This window comes from Rhinolophus sinicus, linkage group LG09 (assembly GCF_036562045.2).
Source record: "Rhinolophus sinicus isolate RSC01 linkage group LG09, ASM3656204v1, whole genome shotgun sequence".
NCBI classification, from domain to species: Eukaryota; Metazoa; Chordata; class Mammalia; order Chiroptera; family Rhinolophidae; genus Rhinolophus; species Rhinolophus sinicus.
Window position 1 is genome coordinate 63,675,532 of NC_133758.1, and position 27,753 is coordinate 63,703,284.

Here is a 27,753-nt window from a genome sequence, read left to right on the forward strand (position 1 = left end):
ATACATAATTTTATTCTTAGAAACGGAAATCCTTTAAAATATAACTTAAAAACATTTTTATATTCATTCATTGAAAAATTATTTACTGAGTTCCTACTAAGTGCTAATGCTGTCTAGGGCTGCAACAGTGAACAAAACAAAGAAAAATCCTCACCTTGGAGCTTGCCTATAGGAGAGGATAAATGAAGAAAATGTATATATTTTTGGAAATGCTATCAAGAAAAATAAAGCAGAAAAATAAACCCCTTCCATGATGGGGTTGCACCTTTTAATAGGGTGACTTGAGAAGGTCTCAGTGAGAAGAATAAATGTTGACAAATGAATTGTATAAGCAGTTTCTCTCATAGAAACTCTGTATTATCATTTTTATCATGTGATTTGATTTTTCCCAATTTGGTAGTAGAAAAGGCATCAATAATTCCTGATGTTTTTGGTTATTTGTGTATCTTGTTTTACAAAACTGCATAACTATAATCTTTCAACAATTTTCTATCGAGTTTTCCTTTCTCTTATTAATGTGTGAAAAGTCTTTTTACATTATGTTAGACCAGCCTTGCATTTACCATAAACTTTTATCTATGGTTTATGAAACATTTCCAGGTTTTTAATGTACTGAATTTTTAGAATAATTCTGGTTCTCAAGGACATAGGTGATGATAGAATTAGAATAGCATATAACTACTCATTTGCTTTATCCTACATCATATACACATCTTCTCAACATAACTATCTTAATGCTACCAAAACCTGTTGGGATGTTTTTTAAAAATTTAATTATGCTGCCCCAATTCTACCACCATGTTTAATGTACTATATCTCTCTATCTACAGTCAGACTATGTAGTCATCACATATTATATATTATATTCTTTCCCTTTGACTCCATTTAGTCATACATATATAAATATATATATGTAAATTAGACTCACCATCAGTCTTTAGGTCAAGTGACTATCGTCCCAAGTGCTTCTGTTAACTGAAGCTCATTCTTTAGAACATTACTAAGTGTTTGTATATTATTAACAATTTGTGTATTTTATACTTTAAGGTCAGGTTTGGCAGATGTAAAAGTCTTTGTTTTCTTATTTTGAGTATCTTAAAAATGCAACTCGTGTTTTTGTGGCATTAAGTATTGTTTCTGAAAAAAATGTGATGATTTTAATATTCTTTCCTTTATAAATTATGTTTTCTTCTTTGCCTCGATGCTCAAAGGGATTTTTCTTTAAAGTCCAATAATTTTACTATGTCTTAGGATTGATATTGGGGGACTTATATTCTCAGATACATGGTGGGCTATTTCCTGCTTTCTTTTTGCAGTTGATATCCAATTTCAAAGCCTTGTGATCAGAGAATATGCTTGGTATGATTTCAATCTTCTTAAATTTGTTGAGGTTAGTTTTATGTCCCATTATATGGTCTATCCTTGAGAATGTTCCATGTACACTAGAAAAAAACGTATAGTCTGATGTTTTAGGATGAAGCGCTCTATATATGTCAATTATGTCCATTTCATCTAATGTGTCATTTAGGGCTGCTATTTCATTATTTATTTTCTGTTTGGATGATCTATCCATAGCTGTCAATGATGTATTTAGGTTCCCTAGTATAACTGTGTTTTGGTCAATTTCTCCCTTTAGTTCTGTTAGGTGTTGCTTGGTATATTTCGGTGCTCCCTGATTGGGGGCATAAATATTGATGACTTGTTGTTGTATAGTCCCCTTTACCATTATGAAATATCCACCTTTGCCCCTTGTTACCCTTTTCACCCTGAAGTCTGTTTCATCTGATATCAGTATAGCTACACCTGATTTTCTCTGGATACCATTTGCTGGGAATGTCAACGTGCACCCTTTCACTTTGAGACTATGCATGTCCTGGTAGCTGAGATGTGTCTCTTGGAGACAGCATATGGTTGGGTTTAGTTTTTGATCCAATCTGCTACTCTGTGCCTTTTTATTGTTGAGTTCAGTAAATTTACATTTAGGGTGATTATTGATATGTGAGGATTTCCTATAATTCTATCTTTAGTTTTCTTGTAAGACTCCATTGTTTCTTTGCCTTTTTGTTGTTGTCTATTATTTCTGTGTGGTAGTATTCTATGATGTTTCCTTTTCTTCTTTTATTACAGTATATATTTCAGTTCTGGATTTTTTTTGAGTGGTTACCCTTAAGTTTATGTAAAAGAAAGTTTGATATTTAGAGTATTCCATTTTCTTCAGCACGCTTACTTTCTCCATTCCCATATTCCAGTTCAGGCCTTTACTTTCCTCCTTTTTATGTTTTGGTTGCCACAAATTGTCCCTGTTGATGGTGGTCGAATAGCCTCCTTTAGTATTTCTTGTAGTGCAGGTCATGTATTAGAAAATTCCCTCAGCTTCTGTATATCTGGAAAGGTCTGTATTCCTCCTTCATATCTAAAGGATATCTTTGCTGGGTGTATTATTCTTGGCTCATAATTTCTCTCTTTCAATAGTTTGAATATTTGGTTCCACTCCGTCCTGGCTTGTAGAGTTTCTGCTGAGAAATCTGATGATAATCTAATGGGCTTTCCTTTGTAGTTTACCGTCTTCTTTTCCTTGGCTGCCTTGAGGATTCTTTCTTTGTCGTTGATTTTTGACAGCTTCAATACAATGTGCCTTGGAGAAGGCCTGTTGGGACTGAAGTAATTAGGTGTTCTATTTGCTTCTTGGATTCAAGGATCCAGTTCTGTCCACAAGTTTGGGAAGTTCTCATCAACTATTTGTTTGAATATACTCTCTGTACCCTTCTCTCTTTCTTCTCCTTCTGGTATGCCCATTATTCTTACATTGCTCTTTATAATGGAGTCAGAAAGTTCTTGTAGAGTTCTTTCATTTATTTTAAGTCTCTTTCTTCTTCCATCCATGTCATTTCCAGGTTTCTATCTTCGATGTCACTGAGTCTTTCCTCCATCTAGTCAACTCTACTACCTAAGCTGGCTATTTCATTCTTAATTTCTTCTATTGTGTTCTCAATCTCCAGAAATTCTATTTGGTACTTTTTTTAAATTTTCCATCTCTTTGGTAAAATGTTCATGTTGTTCTTTGATTGTGTTTCTGAGTTCATTAAACTGCCTTTCTGTGTTTTCTTGCATCTCATTGAGTTTTTTCAGAACTGCAATCCTGAATTGTCTGTCATTTAAGTCACATATTTCCATATCTTTAAGTTCATTTTCTGGAGACTTTTCACTTTCTTTCTGAGCTGTCTCGTTGCCTTGGTTATTCATGGCAGTTAATGATTTATTATTTCTCTTTCTAGTCATCTACAGGACTGGGTTCTGCAACAGGTTGATAGGAAGATGTCTTTCTTTTGTTTTCCAGTATGTGTGTGTAGGATGTTTTATTTTCTTTCCGACTGCAGCCTTTTTTTCTCTCTCACACGGTAGTGCTATGTTTTCTCTGCACTATTCCAGCTTCTCACACATTGGGGTTCCCCTGGGAGATGGGCTTCTCCTCTGTTAATAGTTTGCCTGGGTCACAGGGCGCAGTGTCCATGTGGGTATGCTTTTGAAGTCAAAGCTCTTCCTGCACCAGATTCAGAGCCCATATGTTTCAGTTCTTTTTATTCCTGCAGGGATCCACCCAGATAGGTGGGGACAGAGGCGGAGTGAGTTGTGAGAGGTGGCCCAGAGCAATGGCGGCAACCACCACCACAGCCAGTCCTGCTTCCACAGCTCCCTCCTCTTTGCCAGAACTAGTTGGGCTTCAAATCTGTGTCTGCGGTCCATAGTTCTCAGAACAGCAAATATTCTATTCTTTTGATCTGACACTGCTACTGTTTCGCTTCTAGCACTGGGCAGGTGGGGGCGGGGTGAGCTCTGGGAGGGTAGGGAGGAGGCGCTAGTCTCAGTGCCTAAGCCTTCTGTTCTCTGCTCGGCAGTGAGGGCTTAAACCGCCGTTTTCAGCCTTCTTCCCTCAGTCTTTTCTCCGAGTCTCTGCTGTGAGCATAGGGTTCAGCCGTGTTATATACTGTTCCCACAGCCCTGTGGGCCATAAGCTGAGCCCTAGCAGTCCAAGTTCTTCCCTCTCCCACAGCTGTGGTAGTTCCGGGATGCAGCGAGCTCGGAGCACTGAGGTAGGACTGCGTCCTGCGCCCGCAAGGCTCTGTTCCGCACTTCTCTCTTCCCTCCTCCCCTGCACATGCAATTTGCCCACTTTTAGGTGAATTCAGTAGTGAGACTCTTCGTCTTGCCTGTCTGCTGTGCAGGGAGTCCTTTGTGGAGTTATAGTTGTTCAGTTTGTTATAAATTCCAGTGGAGATTTCCAGAGGCTCACCTCACGCTGCCATTTTGATGACGTATGGTGGGCTGTTTCGATACTATGTAACTCCAAATTCTTTTAGTTTTTAATTCCCGTAAGTTTTCTTTGATTATAGAAACGACCTTAAAATTCTGGAAACATAGATATTATTTTAGTTTTATATATTGAAAATATCTTTAATGACATTATGTTTTCAGAGGTTATGGACACCCTCTTGCTTCTTGTATTTGTTCTGTTCCCATGCTTTGATTTTGTTTCTAGGAGACACCTATTATTCGTGTGTTAGACTGTCTTTCACTATCTTCAACATTTGACACTTTCTCAAATTCTTGCTTGTAATATCCTTTTCCATTGCTTTTTAAAAACTTTTCTTTATTTTCATTGTTTTCCTGGAAAATTATCTGTTGTTGATTCATGTGCGTGCCTTCTAATTTAATCTTAATTTTTCACTTTTCTGCCTAATACTTTCCTGATTCTAATTCTTTGTCAAGTTGTTCTATCATGTCTTATATCATTTTTAATGTCTTTTAGTTCATTTTTATCTGTTGTATGAACATGTCTTTATGCAATGTTTTCATTGCCTATCGGGATATTATTCTGCTTATTCCTTTTTTAAAATCTTATAATAACCTTGTGTAGGATGTGATCACTGTACGATGTGATCTCTGCAGTTTTTATGTCAAATTAGTTTTCCTGAACTTTTATAAAGTGGCTTCGTTCAAATAGCCCTTCTACTATCATAGAAATCCGTCTTTAGTTTTTTTGTGTAGTATTAAAAACTATATATGGTAGCTTGCTTTTCAAAATTTCCTGAGTCTATTCTCCTCTATCACTTTTATGTGTATCTTCTCTGTCTTTATCTCTCTTGTCCATATCCTGTTTAATTTTTATTTCACTCCCTGCAGTTTCTCTGTGTGGAGCCCTCTTCTGGAGGTTGATTTTCAAGAATTCATAAAGGCTACACTGCCCTAGTCTCTTCAGATCTTACCAGGGACCCCTTCTACTCACCTCCTAGTTCTAGTTGCTGTTCTCATATTTGCCCTGTGCTTCCAAAGATTACCTGTAGGCTATTTTGGACCTGCTCTCAGGTCCATCAGAGACCCCAGTGCTTTCCCCACTTTCTCCCTTACAAATATTCACATTTTTCACATCATATGGTTTTTTGATAGTTTGTTCCCACTCATACTTAGGGGACCAAGTGGGTTCCTTGTCATTTTGTTGTAAATGTTTTGCATGATTTTTCTCATTTTGTTCTCTAGTAGCTCTGTTTTTATATGGAGATTTGGGAATATCCAAATAGTATTCTGCCTCTGCCCCACCATCTGGTTTTATTTTTAAGATATTTGGAGAAGCTTCCTAATAAACTGCGATTCAGGTGCCATTTTAAGGTCAAAAGACACTCATTTGTTATTCAGTTTCTATTTTTTTCATGCTTCCTTTAATCCAGTCCTTCATTAGATTAAAATACATCACCTAGGATTTATGAGGCCCATGCATAGTCCCCAAAGCCACTTTAAAATTCACATTTAGGCCATCAGCATCATATCAAACATACTCTAAATCCATATATGTGGTAATGGAAAGCAACACATCATGAAATGCAAGCCTGCAACTTCCCCTTAATTTTTTTGTTTCAAAATCCTGTTTTTAATATAGCTCTACTGAATTTAATTTAAATCCATTAAAAAAAAGAAATTTTCAAATAAAGCATGAAAACCTACGGCTTCACAAATTTACCCATGTGCTCATCTGGTGTCTTCCATGAATGAATAGTCTCAGGAAAAGGAACGTTATATTGTTGTAGCACACAATACACTAACATGAAAATGGTATAGAGAGTTATAAGCTGTAAAATGCTATTTTTTATTTCAAAGGATGCCAGAGGTGGAATGAATTTTACTGGCAGTTTCCTCCAACACATGAAACCCAGAATAGTGGTCCCCCAGCTGCACTTACGTATGTACAGTATAGGATGCGCTCTGCTGGGGGAAACAGTGCTTTCAGAAGTAACTCAGCACACACTTAGAAATCTCTCAGTAAGGACTCCAGCTTCCCAATCTTTCTGTTCTTTCTCCATTCTCCCTCGCCTCACCCACACCAGCCTCCTTTCCCTGATGGAGATTCTAAGGATCCTTTCTGGCGAGAACCAATGCTGTAAATGTTAGAATACAACCATTCACATTCATCCTGGAATTTGCATCTGGAAATTTCCTCCCATTCATCCTTGTTGAATCCTAAGCAGGCTCATACCATGTTCTTCTCAGCCCTTTAATATTTTAAAACAACAGTCATGCTCTTCTAACAAGTCTTCTCTTCCATGAGCTAAACACTACTGCATCCTTTACTTACTCCTCAATATGGCATATAATAAGGATTTAAACAATTCAGAGCCTACTCATCAGTGGAGAAAAATATTTTATGTAAAGGGAAGAGATGAAAATAATTACAAAGAAACATGCTCAGCCCCACTTATAATTTAAGAAAAGCAAATTAAACTATTTGAGGTATCACTATTTACTGTACAAAGTGGGAAAAATGAATGATAACACATTACTGAGGTGCTACAAATTAACTCAAATTTTCTTGAAAACAAACTGTTATTAAATAATAAGAATTATAAATCTGTTCGTTCAGTTTAAATGATTCCCTTTGTACAGTGATATTCAAATCAAAAGCTTCTAATAGCAGTAAAATAGTAAAAATACCCTAAATGCCTAGGAAACAACAAAATGCCTTCATATACTGCAGAATATGTATACAACAGGTTATTACATAAGCAATTTAAAGTAAATATATAACCATTATACACTACATACTTTACACAACATACACAAAAATACTTAAGAAATTCAAAAACAGAACTCATAATTATATGTGCATATAATTATGTATGTACATTAACAAAACTCCAAAACAATTTGGCAATATATAAATAGAACTAAGTGTTCATCATATTCTTTTTGCTTCAAAATTTTTCCAATTCTTTTTAAAAAAGGACGATTGAAGCAGTCTCATGGCTTCACACAGAATATGGGGATCCCCACTAACCGTAAGTACTGAGCGCAGGAAATGAGTCTGGCTTGTCTCTGGTGTAGCCCTTAAATCAGGACAGAGCCTGACATTTGATCGCTGACATTTATATGGCATATATTATGTGCCAGACACTGTTGTAAGCACTTTACATAGATTACACATCTATTACTCACAACAACCCTATAACATAAATACTAGATTGTCCCCATTTGATAGATGAGGAGCCTAAAGCCTACAGAGGTTTAAGTGATTTGCCAAGGTCACAGAGTTAGTAGGAGATAGAGCCAGGATTAGAACCCAGGTAGTATGAGCTCCAGAATCCATGGTCTTTCCACCTCCCCTCATGCTACACACCTCAATAAATGTGGTGAGCAACAAAAAGGTGCTTGAACATATGCACTAATGGATAAATCATCAATCAATAAACGTATGTGTAAGATTTTTGAGTTTACTCTCTCTGGAAACGGACATATGGACTACCTTTTCCACTCTGGCACTGTGCTAGGTGCTTTCATCCATTATCTCACTAAATCATAGTAACGACTTTGCAAGGAGGCATGATTATTGTGCTGTTTTTAATATGAGGAAACTGGGCTTTATTCATTTGATGTTGAATTGTGGAAAGTAACTCTAGGACTCAAAATAATGATAGGCAGAGTGGGAGCTCAATATGTATTTGTTGAGTGAAGGACTTTGAAGCACATTTTTAATTCTTAGAAAAGTAAATAGTAAGAATTAGTAGCTAATATGGTTTTCTTAGAGGCAAGTAATACCAAGCCAGTCTCATTTTCTGTTCTGATTGGGTTCTAAACAGGTATGTGAGGGAAATACTATGGGCAAAGGGATGCTGGATTTCACCACCACTACTAACAAGGTCGTTCAGAATACCTCTGTGGGTGAGGTGGAGAAATGTAGTTAGCGTGATGCCATAACTGTGTGAATTTGAAGTAAGGCAAGGATACACCCAGAGTTCAGTGTCAATCTCGGAGAGAAAGGATGGTTTCTGCTGTTGAACCGAAGTGAGGATTTAGATGATGTCATGTTGGTCAGATTCATGAATAACAAGAAATGGGTAGAGACAGCAGTCAGGTTGTTTGAACAATTAATTTGTTTGAAACAAAAGTAATGAAAAACGTATTTAAGTCCAAAAATAATAAATGCACAAAGACAAATGAAGCTTAGTAGTAGTGAGGGTCTAAAAAAGCAAGTGTTTTGGGGTAAGTACTTAATGGAGGTCAGCGTGCCCCATGTCTGCCAAATGGGGCAGAAAGCTTAGACCTCATTAACAGATCTGTTACCCACACACTGAGCAGCATCTCACTATACTGCTGCCCAGCCGGATCCCTACCAAGTGCTTGCCCTAAGCCAGGCACTCTTCTGAGAGTCTTACCTTTCAATTCTCCAACAATTCTAGACATAAGGGTTACAGTGGTACCTCAGTTTTCGAACATAATCCATTCCATAAGACCATTTGAATTCTGAAACATCCGAAAACAGCCGAGGCCTCAGGATCTTGCTCTCAGCGAAAGCTGCTTGACATGTTCGAGTTCCGAGGTGTGTCCGAAAACTAAAGCATTTACTTCCAGATTTATGGTGTTCGCAAACTGAAATGTTCATCAACGGAGACGTTTGAAAACCGAGGTACTACTGTATTATTATTCCCCAATTACAAAAAATCTGAAACACAGAAGTCACAGTTTTCCAAATATCTTACAACTAATAAGACAAATACTGAAAGCTGAGCTCTCTGATTCGAGCTTCAGTTGCTGTTAACCGTGATTCCTTCATCCTTTCCTGTCCTCTGAGACCGACAGCTGCAGGCTATCGATGCCCCATTCCATGTGCCCTAACCAACAGGGCTCTACTGCAGTTACACAGGGACAGTCCCAGCCTGCTGACAGCCTCCTATCTCCAATGCCCGCACCTCCGATTTGTAGGTGGGCTTTCTCTAAAGCCGTGGAGTTGGTTGGCCTGCACCTCCAGGGGCAGCCTTCCAACACTGGGAGGTAGGAGCTGTGGACAAATGCCCCAGCATACCCATCCTCTGCAGAGATGATTCTGAAGCATGTCCCATGTAGCTTTCAGTGTCCCCAGCATGACAGGTGCCCACAATGACAACCTGCTCATCAACGCACCCTTCCTTGCCTCACTGTGCCCCTTGTTTATTTGTATTTCTTGAGGTCATTTTCCTAATAAATTACCTGTACCCAAGTCCCTGGATCAAACTAAGACACTACCGTATGCTATTTTTGAATCATTCTTAAATCTTCTACTAGCTTGAAGTAATTACTGAATTTAATTACTTTAAGAATTTAAATAATTTATCTTTAAGCATACCACAGATAACTGTGGCATTAATTATACATTCTTTGATTGTTTTATGTTATGAGCTAAACTAGAGCATGAATGCACAGTCCTTTTGTTCTGGTATTAAAATAATCCAAACTAGTCCAAGAATTACATAACTCTATTGTAGTGCAATATAACAGCAAAGTTCAGAACTCCTATGAAAATTCAATTCCAAGGTTTTCTATAACTTTAATATCTGGGATAAGCTCTGCTTAATTGTGGTGGTTTATTCTTTTGATAGATTATTATTCTATTATAATTATATACTTATATATAATTATAATCATATATTATTATCCTATCTGGTATTATTTCAGTATTTATTTTCCTAAATTATATTAGATGATATACTCTGATTTCCCTAACTGTGTTCCAAGGCACACTAATGTCCCTCAATATGTTAACGAAGTAGGGGATAATGGAATAGGAAGGAGAAAAGCAAGTTTCTCTGGTCACATAGTTTGGAAATCACTGCTTGCTACATTTCGCCATAGGGATTCGTGATATATATTAGAATATTAAGATTGTAAGAAATTCTCTAAAAAAATAAACGATTGCTTTTGGTTTGAATCTGGGCTGGCCTCATGACTCATTTTAACAAGCAAAACGGGATAGAAGAGACGTTGTGCAAGTTCCAGAGCCCAGACCTCAAGAGGCTTCCTAGCTTCTGCCTTCCTCTTTGAACACGTGTTCAACTACTACCATGTCAGGCTCTCCAGCCTGAAGGACAAAAAAGATGAGGAAGAGATCCAAGCCACTCCATGCAGCCAAGAGCCAGTACCAACCAGACACGTGAGTGCAGCTATCCTGGACGTTCCAGCCTACATGATCACCTAGCTGAAACCTAGATGGATCCCCAAATATATAAGTGGGTACTCCAAATCCAGCAGAACCATCAAGACAATGCTCAGAAACAGGAAAAATAAAAAACCACTGCTGTTTCAAAATGGGGACTCAAAAACTATGGACCACATTTAGTGTGTTTTTGTAGAACCCTTAAGCTAAAAATGGATGTTACATTTTTAAGTGGTTGACAGAAATCAAAAGACTATCTCGCTCGTGAAGTTTCTGAGACCCGAGAGCTGAGAGCTTCTTGCGCGGGGGATGGATCTGTGCCCAGCGACTCAGCGGCTGTAACCATGTCACAAAACTAATATATTGAGTCACACCATAAGCGCTATGATATCATTTGGATTACCATGAGACAAAGAGAAAGAAGGAAGGTGGGAGGTAAAGAGGCTCATGAACGTTCAAAGAAGGCAAAAACAATGACTGGCCTCAAAGCTAAGTTCTACCATAAACAGCGCTATGCTGAGAAAATGCACGTGAAAAAGACAATCAAGGTGCATGAAAAGAGAAACACCAAACAAAAAAATGATTAAAAGACTCCACAAGGAGCGGTACCTGCATATATTCTGGGCAGAGAGGGGACAGGGCCGAGCTACTTTCCAGTATGATTAAACAAAACCAAAAAGAGAAAGTGGGGAAAATGGTAAGTCCCTCTGCCCAAAGTTTGTGCCCAGGGAGAAACAGAGGTGTGAAAAGTTATTAGAACAGAAAAGAGAAAGAGAAAACATGGAAGAGGATGGTTACTGAAGTATGCTTTGCTGGAGATGGCTTTACTCGAAAGCCACCTAAATGTGAAAGATTCAGCAGGCCGATGGACTTCTGTTTCCGTAAGCTCCATGTAACACTCCTCACTGAGAGCCACCTTCTGCCTGCCAGTACCGGGTGTTAAGTAGAGTCCCTCATCCTCACTTTATACAGCTTTGGGTGTTATTACCAAAGGTATGCTCACTGAGGTGAACGTGGGCAAGTTGGGCGTTGTGACACGGGAAGCAAGGTTATTTGGGGGAAATATGCCCAGGTTACCAAAGATGCCCAGTCCTGAAAATGATGAATGCATAAACGCCATCTCATTGGTTTGACAGCAGGTTCCTACAAGAAACTCCTTATAATTACTGAAGACTATACACCAGTCAGGAAAACCACCTTTAGTGTGATGTTTCTGAGTACTACCAAACAGCTTACGTTTCTGAAGTCATCAAGAGAACTATTTATTCTACCATAAAAAACATTCAAATGGCCCAGTTTTTTTTAAAGAATATTTCATAAGACATGAAAATTATATAAAATTCAAATCTCAGTGTCCATAACTCATGTTCTATTGGAAAACAGTCAGTCTCACTCACTTAAGTATTGTCTGTGGTTACTATCCTGCTACAGTAGTTGAGAGAGGTGCTGGGAGAGAGACCATACAGTCAGCAAAGCCTAGAATACTTCCTATCTAGCCCTTGATGGAAAAAGTTTGCCAACCCATTTTAAAGCAAGAGGTTTTAGGATCATTTGCTGTAGCACAATAGTTATCTAAGGTTTTAAGATTTTCATCCCACTAATTTTTTTTTTTTACTTACAGTACTGTTTTATAGTTATAGCTAGGCTTATATATTTAAATTAGTTATTAATTTTTGGAGTATTTCATTGTAGTTGGTTATTCTTTTCTGAAGCTTACTAAGATATATTGTGTTAACCTAGTCTGTCATCAGAGTTTGTAAATGTTTCATAGACACTAGAAAAGACTATATGCTCTCTATTAGCCGGGTATCCAAGTATGACATATGAGGTGTGATCAAAACATACAGTGAATATTTAAATTTTAAAAACTTTCACTTAGCAGATGAGGGTAAAAGGGATCAAATATATGGTGATGGAAGGAGAACTGACTCTGGGTGATGAACACACAATGTGATGTATAGACAATATACTACAGAATTGTACACCTGAAACCTATGTAACTTTACTAAAAATTGTCACCCCAATAAACTTTAATTAAAAAAAATTACAGTAAAAGACACACTGCCATTAATCCCCCTCAAAATACCACCCCTCCTTGCTTCAAACACACTTATCCTATTGTTCTTGCCACTTTCTGAAGCAGTTCTGGAAGTCCTCTTTCATGAGTGTCTTTTGTTGTCCTGTCATGGCTGCCTTGACGTCCTGAATCGATTAAAAATGTTTACCCCTCATGGCATCACACAGTGCCAGATCCAGTGAATAAGGTGGATAATGAGACACGGTAATGTTTCTATTTAATAGAGATTGCCAGATACCAGAAGTGATGTGTGACACAGAGCATTGTCAGGATGGAGGATGAAGTAAAGACACTCATGAAGGAGAACTTCCAGAACTGCTTCAGAAAGTGGCAAGAACGATGGGATAAGTATGTCCAAAGCGAGGGGGAATATTTTGAGGGAGATTAATGGCAATGTGTTTTTTACTGTAATAATTTTTTTTATTTAAACATTCACCATATCTTTTTATCATACTTTGTATGCCTCATTAAGTAAACTAAATAGGTCCCCTTTTCTTTCCTTAATCTATTTTAGAAAATGTTAAATTATTATAAAACAATTAAGTTTCCCACAATTTCTAACTTTCTAATAGTTCTAAATTTATTTTAGAATTAACTTCTATATTTTGATGTGTTTAGAAAGAGCTTGGCACCATCGATTACTCGTATTCTCCAAATACAGTATGTATCAGTGGCCACCAAAGAGGACCAATCCCACAGCCAGGAAAGTCAAGGCCAGCATTCTAATTTTCCTTTTTTGTTTCCCTTCATTAAATTGAACAGCATACTGAGACTTAAATAAACTCAGACATTCCAATGTCTGGATTTTTCTTTTTCCAAAGTTAGCAAATGAGGAAAAAAAAACAATTCACAACAGAGGAAAGAAAAATCATTAAGAAAGGAAAATAGAAATTGAATGATTAAATGTGGTGTGTGTGTGTGTGTGTGTGTGTGTGTGTGTGTGTGTGTTAAGTGGGGAGGGACAGAATGATCACTTACGCTCTTTTCCTAGCTACAATATTCTAAACATAAAATTTATAGTTACAGAAAAGGAAAATAAGCAATTATTCTGTAAGTACTGTAGAAATGGCATTGAATCAGATTCCAATTTGAGCGTCACCAATGAGCTATGTGATACTGGGGAAAACATGTTAAAGTAGAATCAAGGTAGGTCCAGTCTGGCATTGGAAGCAGTGAGTAGCTTGCCAAAACTACTGTGCATTGTCCAGGTGAAGATGGTCAGGAGCAGCTGGTAACGTGGGAATGGTCCAGGATGCTGGACAGCTGGTAGACATCAAGACTCAGCAAGGATGTCAGCTGTCAACACTGGAAGAGAGGTAGAACCAGCTCTTACTAGAAACATCAGCTGGTGTAAGCTCAAAGGCCAAAGGAAGGCCTATGCTGGCAAGCCAAAGCTAAGAGGAGATAAGAATAGAACCCAAGTGGGGGCAAAGAAGTTGTAGCACAGAATTCAGTCTGGGTCAAAGACAGGCAGGAAATCGGGCAAGGCAGAAAGGAGTCTGGGTGTAAACCAGAGTGTCTGGGGACTGTGTCAAACTCCAGGTTCTCTATCCAATTCAAAAGTCAGGAGCAAAACAACGTCAGCCAGAAAAGTCTGGAGAGCTGCACCTACACCCTCCCAACAGGAAGGCCTCTAGAGTTGGTTCTGAGGGGTCTCTGGCCATGATGCTGTTAAATTCTAAGTTCTTACACTTCAGAATGGGTTAAGTTCAATGATATCCAAAGTTCTATCCAGCTCACCAAGTTTAGAACTCTAACATTCTATAAATCTAAAACTATGCATTAAGTTCCAATGGAGAAACGAGGGTATTAAATGTTTTATCCAGGGAAACAGTTTGCTGGACTCCCTCCCACCATCATCATCCCCCTCTACCCATACACATAAATATCCCACCACTACCACCTAATTCTTTCCACTAAAAGGCAGTGTGGAATGGTTTACAGCCCTCCTGGAAAAAAAATGGGGACTGGGGCTGCAGAGGAGTGGGATGACATTCCATTCCATCCTGACTCACTTAAAGACATCATTTTATTCTCAGTCACAGAGAGTTCTCCTAACAGGTTGGAAAGAGCCCTGGTCCGGAGCAGCTTGTTTGCAGTTGCAGTGGTTCCCTCTGCATTCTGTAAGCCAAAAGCATGGATTCCAGGGCTGTGTTTCATTCTTTTTCCCTCCAGGCTGATTTTATAGTAACAACACATAGCCACTTAAATCTATCTCCAAATAACCAACATTCAGAAAATGTACCACATAAAATACAGAGATTTTACAAGGGACCATCTATGAGCTGATAATGGCAGAGCTGCCATGGAATGCATAAGAAAACAAATGTGACCCACTCCAAATGTCAGGTCTATTCACCCAAATCAGCTCTTTGCAGTGGATGCCAGATAAACCTACAATGATATGATTCAAAGCATTATGAAAGGCTGGGAGGAGGTTACAATAAACTAAATATGTAGGTTGAGGATATATATAAATCACATGAAATACGGCCTCATAAGATACTAATAGAAATCAGCGGGTAAAGGCTGGCAGAAGAGATTTTAAAATGTGATCATATGGGAAAGACAATATTAGACCGACCAAAAAGTTTCAGAGGGAGAAAACAATAAATTTCTCTATGAGTACTAAAAACATGTAGACATGGAGAGTGGACTGTTGTGAGGCTTCGAGAGGGGAGCAATTAACCAGCATTAAGAGACTCCATGGCCTTCTGGCCCTGGCACCAGTGTTGGCAGGGGGACCTGAACCTCTGGGCTCCTGAATGCTCTCATTTCTCATTCTGCTCTTCACCCGCCTTAGGCAGACAGGGCTGTCATGACTTCTCTACTTTCTCAACATTTAAATCGAATCTGAGGAAAAGGTTCGGGAAAATTTATTTACACTAAAGAATAAGAGTTCTTGCTTTTACTCTCCCTGTGCTGTCTAAAGCTGAAGAATAGACAAACTTTTAAGCCAAAACAAAAGAATCTCTAACTGCAGAATCTGTGAAATGAACAAAATATTCTGTGTACTAGCGGTAACTTCCAGTACTTCTAAATTATATCACAATGGTGACCACTGATAAAATCCTCCCTGTTCTCTAAGTAAAACCACTTGTTCAATGAAACCTTTACGAAAATAAGTAAAACTCAACTAGCAAGTTGATACATAATATCTATGTTTAATTTTAAAACTGTTTAAATTGTGAAAGACGGGTAAGGACAAAAGATGGGGCCAGGGAAGGAAGGCAGGAGGGAGGATTGAAATGGGGATTATTTAAGAAAGGGGGAAGAGGAAGAGGCAAGAGATACATAGCTATTAGAAATGAAATATGAGGTAGCTTTACTTTTTTTTTTCTGGAAAATTTACCATCCATTAACCAATTCTTAGCAGCCATATCAGAAAATGAAAGAACTGGCCAAGAAAGAGGAAGATTTGAGATGTAGGAAAGAGAGCCAGTGCAGGAGAGAGAGCTGTCCAGGACCACAGCTCTGCTGCGTCCGGTTGGAGCAGGCGGCCGGGCAGCTGCAGGAAGTAGGTCTCGGTGGAACCGGGAAGCTGCAGAGGAGCGAATACGACAGAGAGCTTGGGCACTGAAGAACCGAGCTGGGAAAAGTCAGGTCAGAAGGTAAAAGCGAGCACGGCTGGGAACAGCCAACAGGGGGCACCCCAGAGACGCGAAGTGAACCCTCTTCAGGCACAAATTGCTTCAGGGAGGAGCCAGGGTCTGGCTCCCACCTTCAGACGCATAGTCAACGCTGATGCATGTCCCAGGTCTGACAGCCAATGGGGCTCCCGGGAGGTTCCGTGCAGGTCGGAGTTTGATTTTCTACCAAAAATAAAAATGCAGGATATTATAGATGTCGTTTAACAGAAAAGTAAGACTTCAGCTTTCAGGAAGGTCAAAGATAGCCACCAAAACTTTGAAAACTGTAACCATCATAATGACACACTCACTTAGTCCAAAGGCCCAGACTGAAACTGTTCATATAGGCTATTAACACAGCACAGCCACCACAGAACACAGCACAGCCACCACAGAACACACAAAAGTGTTTCCTTCTTTATGAGCTACAACCACAAATGCAGCGGAATATTCACAAGTTCCCAATTCATTGCTCACACTGAGAAACAAGTATTTCTTGAAAGGGAATAGAGTATGAGCTATCAGGGTCCACTTCTGCTTTAAAAACAACTAAGCACTATTAACAGGCTTTATGAAGAGCGCTATACAAAGTTAAATGCAGTCCTCAGTCATGTGGACCTCAGTCATGAGCTATTTTTAAAAAATTGGTTTAAGTTGAAGAAAAATCATGTATTTAGTTACCATAAGACTAGACAGGCCGGCGAGAATGGCATGCTTTACTTTTGCTAGAATTAAATTAAATCAGTACAATAATACTAGTTACAAATCATCCTAATTAGGATTTGATTGGCATTTAAAATAACAATTAAATCAAAAATATGGAAGTTAATTAATATCATAATTACAGTTTGGTAGAGAAGAATCTCTCAAAAACATGGAATTTATGAATTTAAAAAATGATATAGGAGAACTTTGATGGTAAAAGGATTCAGAAGTGTAATTTCTGATTCTTGAGGGCTGAGTCTCCTAAAATAGACTGAGCACCGTTGGGAGCCGAGCACCGTGCTAGCCATTTCACGCCCTTCTGTTTCTCAGTGCTCACTAGGATGTAAGTATTGGCCTGTGTTCCGTACACGAGAAGCTGAGGCTCAGCAGAGTCAGGGGACATGCTCGAGACCAAGAGTTAGTAGTGGGAGACTCTGGTCACGAATTCAGGCTTCTGACATTCTGTGATCATAGCAGAGACAGCTCAGGTTAGTTCAGACAAAGTTGTCATTTCCGACCACCACTGCTCTTCTTTTTTTATTTTCATCTGACACTGGGGGGGAGGGGGTCTTCTCTCATCTCCCTTTAGCCAGTTCCACCAAACTTGGATAACTTTGCCCCTCATTGGTTCATACATTCATTGAGTGCCAGAAACCCAAATAGGCACTAGAAATAAAAATCAAAACGACATTGTCTCTTATGACGTGTCACAGTAGGTTCCTCAATAGTAACAAAAGCACTACTCTGGCGGGGATGGTGAGAGGGGGGAGGCTGCGCCTGTGTGGACATAGAGTAGGGAAACTCTCTGTACTTCCCTCTTAATTTTGCTGTGAACCTGAACCTGCTCTAAAAAAAAAAACATGTCTTACAAAAAAAAAAAAAAAAAAAAAGACATAGTCTCTACCTTAAAAAATTACAGTCTTGTAAAGGAGAAAGAGAAGTAAATGATGACAGCTGAGTGCAATGCGAGACCTGACGATTAAGTTCCCAAACTTGTTGCAATGATGTTGCTAACCTTTTCTAACATCAGAGAGATTATTCATTATGAATTTGTACCAACTGGACAGTTAACCAAGTTTACTCTTTGGAAGTACTGAAAAGGCTGCATGAAAAAGTTAGACGACCTGAACTTTTCACCAACAATTCATGGCTCTTGCATCACGACAATGCACCAGCTCGCATGGCACTGCCTGTGAGGGATTTTTAGCCAGTGAACAAATAACTGTATTGGAACACCTTCCCTACCCACCTGATCTGGCCCCCAATGACTTCTTTCTTTACCAGAAGATAAATGAAATATTGAAAGGAAGACATTTTGATGACATTCAGGACATCAAGGGTAATACGATGATAGCTCTGATGGCCATTCCAGAAAAAGAATTCCAAAATTGCTTTGAAGGGTGGACTAGGGGCTGGCATCGGTGCATAGCTTCCCAAGGGGAGTACTTTGAAGGTGACCATAGTGATATTCAGTAATGAGGAACCAGTATGTAGCACTTTTTCTACAATGAGTTCACGCACTTCAGTGTCTAACCTCGTAGATGCTTTGATACAGCAGCAAGGGAGGGAGGGACTCCTTAAAACAGACAAGTGAGGCACGAAAGCTCCTGAAACCCGTGTTCATTTTAAAGGACTGGTGGTAGCAACCAGTGAGACAAAGAAGCTACATCGTTTAAGGAATAGCAGCGAGCTAGTGGGAAGCCACAGAGGATTAAAAGTCCAGGCCACATTATCAGGAATTGCAAGTGCTTGTAAGGTGACAAGGTGGAAAATGTAATTACATGTGTTAAGGTTTAAACTTTACCTGTGCAGAGTCTCTGAAGGACCTGCGCAGGAAAGCACATGAGGGACCACATTTACCAAGATGCCAGTTTTTAAAAACTAACATCTGCAGGTCCAACTATCCAACATTCTATACATCTATTAACATTAATTTGACGCTAATTTTGGAAATGATCAGATTAGATGAAGCTCTTTAATAAGCCCTTGATTCAACAAATATTTGTTTAGCGCCTCTGTTAGAAGGCCCTGATCTATGGCATTTAATTTTACGGTACTATGATATAGTAAGTTCTGAAAACACATAAATATTCAATTATATATTAGAAACTTAACTGAAGAAAATTCAGATCATTCAAAACCCAAAATAACATTTCACTAAAGGGATTGCCACAGTACTGTAAAAGCTAAATTTATCTAATGCTGTTCGTTTTATTCATCACAGTGTAGTGTAACCAACTGTTTAGAAATGCCTCACTAGGGCTATACAGACATGACTTGTTCAACATGTATACTCATAGACAGCATTTTTTAAAAAGCAATTTAAAGTTGTCAGCAGTTTCTTTCCAAGCTACATTTATTTTTCTATGATTATTTTTCTATGATTATTTTTTCTGCCCGATAAAATGACACTCAGTTTGCTATTTCACCTGTTGAACTATCTTTCTTCACCTATCTAATTCTATTTGTCCTTCAGGAGGCATCTGTCTCTAGGAAGCCTTCCCTGATTTGCCCAGATGGAGGTGGTTGCCACTTCTCAGGGCTCCAGCACCTGCACATGTGCTGGCCTGGCACTGTGCACACACTGCTCAACCATCGCTGTACTCCTTTATTTCCTAATTAGACCTTGGAGCCCATCAAGGGCTCAGATCTTATCTGTCTCCTCTGCATCTGCAGCACCAGAGCCCCAAGTCCCTGGCCAACAATGTTGGTGAGGAGAGAAAGGGGAGAAATAAAATGAATTGTGGTTTACTGTCTCTATCATTTCTCTCTTCCTTCATCCTCATTCATGTTTTCCAATTATTTCTCCCCAAGTGCTAATATGTCATCTTCATCCTTCTCTTTAGTTCCAATGCACATCATGATCTTCACCCTTTGTGAGGTCCTAACTATGGTAAAAACGCTGATGCGTCGTGAGCGCTGCTGCTTTAGCAGTTTGTTATTCCTCGGCGTCGCAGAGAAGGGGTTTGCTTTAACAGGCCCTGGACGGGTCTCTATTATATCTCCTCTTCTGTGCTTCAGTCAGAACTTTTAACGTGCTTTAGCTCTGCCTAGTTTTCAAGATCAGCAGCTGGGTAAACAAACTTTCTGCAACACCCTGGATCAGATGGCAAGCTCAGGGGAAAGTCTTCAGCCTTTAAATTTAAAAAAAAAACAAAAAACAAAAAACAAAACCCTTGCTTATGGCGTGGATGGGGAGTAGGGACATCTGAGAGCTGAGGGAATGTGCGTGGGCTGGTGGGGGAAGGAAAACTCGCTTGACGACAAAACCATGCAGCTGCCTTCCTGAATGAGACCCACAGCTCCGGCGAGTAGCATCAAATATATTTAGCAAGAATAACAGAAAAGTGAGGTAAGTGACTGACATTTCTAGTAGGCACTTTCAAAAGAGTCTGTGACTTTCATAGGAGAACACAAAAGGAATCACCAGATTCTAAAACATTTAAATAAATGCTTACCATGGGCGGGGAAGTTATCTTGGAAAATTACTCAGGAAGTGAATCAAAACTTACTCCATAAAAGCACTTTGAAACGAAGATTTTGAAACAGGAGCGGAAACTTTTTATGTATATTTAGGAAAGTAATTTTGTAAAAATCCATAAATGCTTCTGTTTCACATGTGGCTATCAAATTGGGTGAAAAGGATGAGTTGGTTTTTTGTTTGTTTGTTTGTTTGTTTGTTTGTTTGTTTCAAGAAAACCATGAGTGCATCATTCCTAGATTTTTTTGTTTAAAAGTTGTCTGCAGTGCAAATTCACTCTCACAAATCTCTACATTTTTACATATTTTAACAACTTTCTAAAATAAAAATGTAGGCTGAGGAAAGTGTCTATGAGCATTAAAGGAAAGCATTTATAACATAATATTTACAACATGTTTAATAGCAGACAACAGGCAAAAACATGGTAATATAGCTACTGTCACCAAAATAATGCTTTCACTATAGGAATGATTGGAAAACCACACTAAAAAAATTGTAGCATGTGTATCAACATGCTCAAAAAGACACGAAGACAATAAAATACTAACCTATACAGCCTATAGCTGCAGTACTTTAGTCAACCAACATTTTAAAAACAGTTATATGAAAAATATGGAATTCTAACTTTGTAGACATATCAAAACAAATGATTTTATGAAAGAGTTTGTTTTTGTTTTTAGTCTTCTAGAAAGTCTGCAAGAGTTACTCTAATTAAAGTCTGGATGGGAGGGCAGAGCTTTTGTTTTGTTTTTTTATGCTATATCCCTAGTGCTCAATACAGTCGCCAGCACATAGTAGATGTTAAGTAACTATTTGTTGAATTAATGAGTGAGAGAATGAATAAAAGAGAAGCATATACCATTGAAACTCTTGGGTCCCTCAGGAGAGGAAGGAGGTGTTGCTGCCTCTAAGCTACTGGAAAACTGAATTCTACCAGGTAGAGTATTCCCTTCAAGACATCTCTTCAGGGTGGGCCAAATGGGTGAAGGTAATTAAAAGGTAAAAACTTGCAGTTATAAAATGAATAAGTTCTGGGATGTAATATACATCATGGTGACAGCAGTTAATCATACTGTATTATATACTTAAAAGTTGCTAAGAGAGTAGATCTTAAAATTTCTCATCACAACAAAAAAACTGTAACAATGTAAGGTGATGAATGTTAACTAAACTTATTGTGGTGATCATTTCGATATATATATATATATATATATATACATATATATATATATATGACATATTACATGTTATATATATATATATATATATATATGTATATGAGGTGTGATCAAAACATAAGGTGAATGTTTAAATTAAAACAATTATTACAGTAAAAGACACACTGCCATTTATCCCCCTCAGAATACACCCCCTCACTTGGAACACACTTATCCCATCGTTCTTGCCACTTTCTGAAGCAGTTATGAAGTTCTCTTTCATGAGTGTTTTTAGTTGTGCTATTGTGGCTGCCTCGATGTCCTGAATTGGTTCAAAACATTTGTCTTTCATGGTCAGCTTGACTTTAGAGAAGAGCCAGAAGTCACACGGTTCCAGAGCCAGTGAATAAGGTGGATGAGGACACACCGTAATATTTTTGTTTAACAGAAATTGCCATATACCAGAAGCGATGTGTGATACAGAGCGTTGTCATGATGGAGGATGAAACCGTTTGCTCATTTCTCAGGCCATTTTCCATGCACATTGTTTCTTAAACACTCTAATAAGCCCTTATAATATTCAGAGTTCACTGTAGTGCTCCTGGGTACAAACTCAGCCCACACAATTCCATCAAAGTCAAAAAACACAATTAACATCACCTTGATGTTACTCGTAGATCTTGATTGATGCACTCTTTTTGCACAAGGAGAGCTGGGTAATTTCCACTGAGAACTCTGAACCTTAGTCTCAGAATCATAACCATAGACCCAAGTTTCATCTCCTGTGATGACATGTCTTAAAAAACTGGAATCTGAAGTGGCATGATCATGCAACGCCGATGAAATTAACAAATGCTGTTGGTTTTGTTCGACAGTCAAAATGCGTGGAAGAAATTTCCCACTCACTCGCCTAATGTTCAAATCTGTTGTTAAAATGCTTTGAGTGGAACCATAAAAGATGTTCAGATCCACAGAAATTTCCCTAATAGTCAATTGCCTGTTTGATAGAATCATTTCACTTACTCTTTCAACATTCTCTTGGGTTTTTGATGTTTCAGGACATCCTGATCACTCATCGTCTTCAATGGATTTACAACCATCATGAAATCACTCAAACCACTTGTAAACTGTCTTCATGGTCACTACAGCATCATCACAAACTAATTTTAACATTGTATGTGCTTCTTTAGCACTATTTTGCAGTTTGAAACAAAATTTCATGTTAATGCGTTTTTCATGATCCATGATTTATGGCACACTTTAAAACACACCTTCTCTCAACCATAGCTCACACCCAACTGACTGCACCAAACAAGCTGAAACTTGTCACACACTGTTACCAAGGTTTGAACGCTGCTTCCTGTATTAAAGGTCCCTGCCTTTCCGTTGGATGGCACTCGGCAGCAGGATTCACCTTGTTCTTCGATCACACCTGATATATATATATATATATATATATATATATATATATATATATATATAATATATATATATATAATATATACATATATTATATATATAGAATCATGTTGAACACCTTAAACTAATACATGTTATATGTCAATTATAACTCAATAAAACTGGGGGGAAAAAGATGCCCTATTAGGTTAATTAGAAAATAAGTCATTGATAAGCAAACTCATTTTATGACCAAACAAAATCCTTTGTTTCACAAGTTTAAGAAACCACCCATCCTAGAGTCATAACTCTTACAACATGATGGGCCTGCCACCTTCCCCTGCTCTCTCTGGACCCACCTACGTCCACTCTGCCTCTTGATCACTGATCTCCACACACTGTCCTCTTCGCTTCTCCTTAAACTCCCAACTATGCACCAGCCGCCCGGGGGAACCTTCTCCGAGATGTCTGCTGGTCTCCCTCTCTCTTCTCCTATAGGATTCTGCTCAAGTGTCACTTTATCAGAGAGGCCCTAGCCAGCCAGCCGGACACCCAACTTTTGGCACTGCTAGTTTCCCTTCCCTGCATTTTCACCAACTCACTGTGTTTCATTTACTTCTCTATCCCCAGTGCTCAACAAATATTTATTCAGTGATTGAACAAACAAGGACACAGCAACGTTTCATGTACCACTTCAGGGAGGCAATATGATACATGTAAAAAGTATTGCCTTTTGAATCCCATTCTTAACTATTCACCATGTGCCTGACCTTGAGACTAACCTTCCCACACTTTGGAATTTTCATCTGTAAAGTGGGAATACTAATAATACTTTTCTGGTAACTACTTGGCATTGAAAAAATGCTGGGTCCTATCCTTGCTTTCTGCTTACCTCCTTTTTGTGGTTGAGAGCTAATATGTCTATGATTCACAAGTTCTGAGATTGCTGTGAAATGAAAGGAACAATGTGTTGAGCAGACCTTTAATAATATTCCCAACAACAACTCATGTGGATTCTGTTTGTGTTTAATAACTGATGGGCTGGATACAAGGCACAAAAGGACACCTTGTCTTCTAAACCAATGTAGAGACATTTGAGGATGGTTTCATGAAGCTGTAGAACTGACCTGAAAGCACGACTGTTTCAGAATAATGGTCAGTCTGGGAAGCATTCCAGGAGAGAATGAAAGAAACCGAAGGGGAGTGTGGTTGGAGCAGGCACTTTATATTGAGAAAGGGGAAAAGAAAAGATCGTGTCAGGGTGTGGAAGACCATGATGTCAGATTAAACAGACTAAAGACACCAGATTTAATACTACAGTTAGGAGAGAGCCACTAAACACTTTGAATATTAGAAAAACACAGAATCACATAATGAGAATGGTAAATTTTAAAATGTTCAGAGACTTTGGAAAGCCGAGGAGTAGACCATACTAATGAACCCAGTGACATCTGTTCAGAAAAACAAAGGACAAGGTTATAAGTGGGAATGTATCCCATCCTAACTTTCCCTGGTCTCCACTGTTTGATCAACCATAAGAGAGGAGACTTGAGCTGGAAGGGACTGAAGAACTGCGTAGCATGAGGGCACCAAAAAACGTCAGCACACTGGCACAAGGGAGCCGGAAATCTAGGCTGCAAGCAGCACGGGCTCTCCTGGGACTTTGTGTAACAGCAGGTCCTATGATGTGACGTCTCCCATGAAATTCCTTGTCCTAAGACCATCCTCTGCTCTCTTCTTTGTACTTTGATTCCTTGTCCCTTATTCAGTCTAAATGAAGACGTACAAACCTATGGGTTCCAAAATGCTGGAATTCCCCTTCTGTATATATGAGTAGAAAAAAGAAGGTGACAGATTATTTAATTCACCCCAAAGAGGGAAAACAGAAATTAATCTATTATAGGTACTACTAACAGCCTTTTCACAGCAGAATTCTGTAACAGAATTTAGCAAGGAATAGAAGTTTTAGGACTTAGGAAACCAATTAACATAACTTAGAGGTTCTTGAAGTTATGCAAGTGTTGGCAGCTAAATAATAAGATGAAACTTGTGTCTGCCTAAGTTTTCTATTTTTCTTGGGTCCACTCTTCTTACAGCATGGATATGATTTATTTAGACTATCAAAGAGCTTTTATAAAGTTCTCACAAGTGCCTATTATTGAAACTTGGTAACCACGGTGTGAAAGGAAAAGGTCATATCAATGAATTAAATGAATTAAAAACTGCTTGATAGGCAAAGAGGCAAAAAGCAGGAATAAATGGCCAGTTCTTATGTGGGGAAAGGTTAATGACTGCGGGCTCTCAGGCTTTGCAGGAGAGTCAGAGTTCTACTCCATGACCAGGAAAGGGAGCCGGGTTCCCACTGCCTGTTCTCTGTGAATCAATCCCACCCGCAGAGCCCCATTGAGGGAAGAGCATTTGGCACACGGAGGAGATACGGGCAGTGTGGAGAAGTGCTTAAAATCCAGGAGGGAGAAAACAGGTAATGACCAGTGACTCGTGTACAGATCCCCAGATATAAAGGCGACAGAAATAAAATTACATTTGCAGAATTTTATTTTCTAAGAACTTTGATATATACTGCATAGAAATACAAGGGCCTTTTCAAAAGAAAAGTATGGTATTCGAATAAAAGTACTTAATTTATTGGCATAAGAACAAATAAAATGTTCCACCCTGATGAATAGCTCAAGCTGACATCCAGATACACAAAAACCACAAAGCCTATTTTATACACTGAGAAATGTAGAAATAAAACAAGTGAGACTGATAAAAAATATTAAGAATTACTACCCTTTTCTGAGGCAAACTTGAAAAATTGGTACAGGTTTTAACAAAAGCACAACCTGACATTAATGGAGTAATTTGGAAATCCAATACTCTAATTGATTAACATTAATCCTTTGTGACCCATAAATCACTCAGACGTTTTTAAAACATCATGACAAACTTCACAGGAGAGGCTCAGGAAAGCCAACACACTCTTGACTTAACCTCCCTTTGTCTCATTTTCCTTATCTGTAAAAAGGGAAATAACACAAAACTTACCTCACAGGATGATGGTAAGGGTTAAGTGAGATCAGGAGTGGAGTTTTTAACACAGTAAAAGTAAAAAATAATGTTAAATTGTTATTTTTGTTGTTGGTATTTATGACAGACGAAACACAAACAACATGCCACAGACATTCAAGACATTGTGACTTTCTTGTTTATATCATTGTTATACTCAGTACTTAAGAAGACATATAAAATGCTTTCAAATGAAGAAAATACTTAGCTTTAAAATATCTTTCCACTAACCAATTTAGGGAAATGGAAGAGAATTACAAGTTGATCTAAATAAGCCAAAAAAGAACAGCGCAAAACATCAGTAGTAAAATGCTAATGACATAATTCTTAAATGTACAAACAGTAGATCCAAGCTTACCGTGCAGACAGTATTCTGATAAGCTCTTTCCTGTTCTGTACCCGAAGGTGGTTAGTCTTATACTTGCAGTCATCAATCAGTTCAGGCACATTCAAGATCTAAAAGGGGAAAAAAATTTACTGTCTAATTCACAAGTTTTTCATGTACCTGCCTATGGGTACTAGTGTCCAAGGTCTACCACTCGCGTCCCAAGACCATTCCTAGCTGGTCTTTAATCTTCTCTCAACAGGGGTATATAGCAACAGAGGGAAGCAGCAGGAAGGATCATGCAATTAGGCTGTAATGCTGTGACTGGGCTGGTCATTTATAAGAAGTTCTTACTACAGCTTTTACATGTGGGAGCACAGGAAAGGAGTCATCAGACCCTTGTAATAAGTCTTGGATTCATATATGACAATATAGGAAAAGAGTTATCAGATTCTCACCATAAACTCTCATCTAGAGGGAGTATGAAGAGAGGTACAAAACTGGATAAAACTGACCTAATTCTGAGAACCAGTATCTTAAGTGCACGTCTGAACTTACATGAAGCCCATAATCAACATATATCTTCGAGGTGCATTCACTTATTTGTTCCACATGTAAATAATATTATCTGTCCCAGCAGTCCTATCCAGGCTGTTGTACAAGGTGCTAAAATAAAGGGAAAGTATGTACAGTTGCCCCAAATGCTCACCATTAAAACAATGTCAAATTAAAAAATATTCTTCCCATAGAAGTGTCACTATTTTTCTTTAATATCTCTCCCTGAAGGAATAACAAATAGAAATGCTTTTATATATATACTTCCTCTTTTGTTCCTCCTCAACAAAGGCAAAATCTATCTTGCAAGTCCCTTTGGACATCCTGCGGTTTTCAAAAAAGACCACAGTGGAAGTACCCAGTGGCTTTGGAATTGAAAAGAAGTTTTAAAAAGAATCTGTGGAAGCAGAGTTTGGCAGTTGTGTTGGAAAGTCAGAAGGAGTATTTATGGGCTAGGGGTACGGCCTGCAGCCTACCTAAAGCTTCACTACCTCTATTAAGTATTTACTTTAAATATAAACATTTAATGGTTTCATTTGTTTCCCACAGGTTAAATAAAATCAATCCATTCATCATCTTACACAGCAGAGAGAAGTGAAGACTACTCCCTGAAGTGAAGAGAGCATGTCAGTGGTGTGATTTCTCTTTCACATGTTTCACCAGTTCATTTCCTTCAGGAATATAAACACAGCATTACTCTCTCACATTTTACAAAGCGACATCATGTACAGTGCCCTTTCTAAACACTGCCCTGTCACACCTGAGCCCAGAATTGGCCTCAAGGCTTGTCAAGGAATCCAAACCCAGCCTCGTTGCCTTAGAGTAAATAAGTCACTTCAAGAAAAAGCAAGTGCCGTCACCGATTCACAGGTGAAATTTATAAATCTGGTCTCACCTGGAATAC

At 38.5% G+C, this 27,753-nt stretch overlaps 1 protein-coding gene and 1 pseudogene across 1 annotated transcript in view; one reads left to right on the top strand and one right to left on the bottom strand.

Moving 5' to 3' along the window:
- The window catches only part of SUGCT (succinyl-CoA:glutarate-CoA transferase), an 866,747-nt gene that overhangs the window by 528,435 nt on the left and 310,559 nt on the right, over nt 1-27,753 (bottom strand). Inside the window, exon 11 of the mRNA XM_019710224.2 lies at nt 26,328-26,425. Coding sequence (XP_019565783.2) covers nt 26,328-26,425 — 98 coding nt within the window. The remainder of the gene's footprint in view (nt 1-26,327; nt 26,426-27,753) is intronic.
- On the top strand, nt 10,360-11,487 carry LOC109433740 (ribosome biogenesis protein NSA2 homolog; annotated as a pseudogene).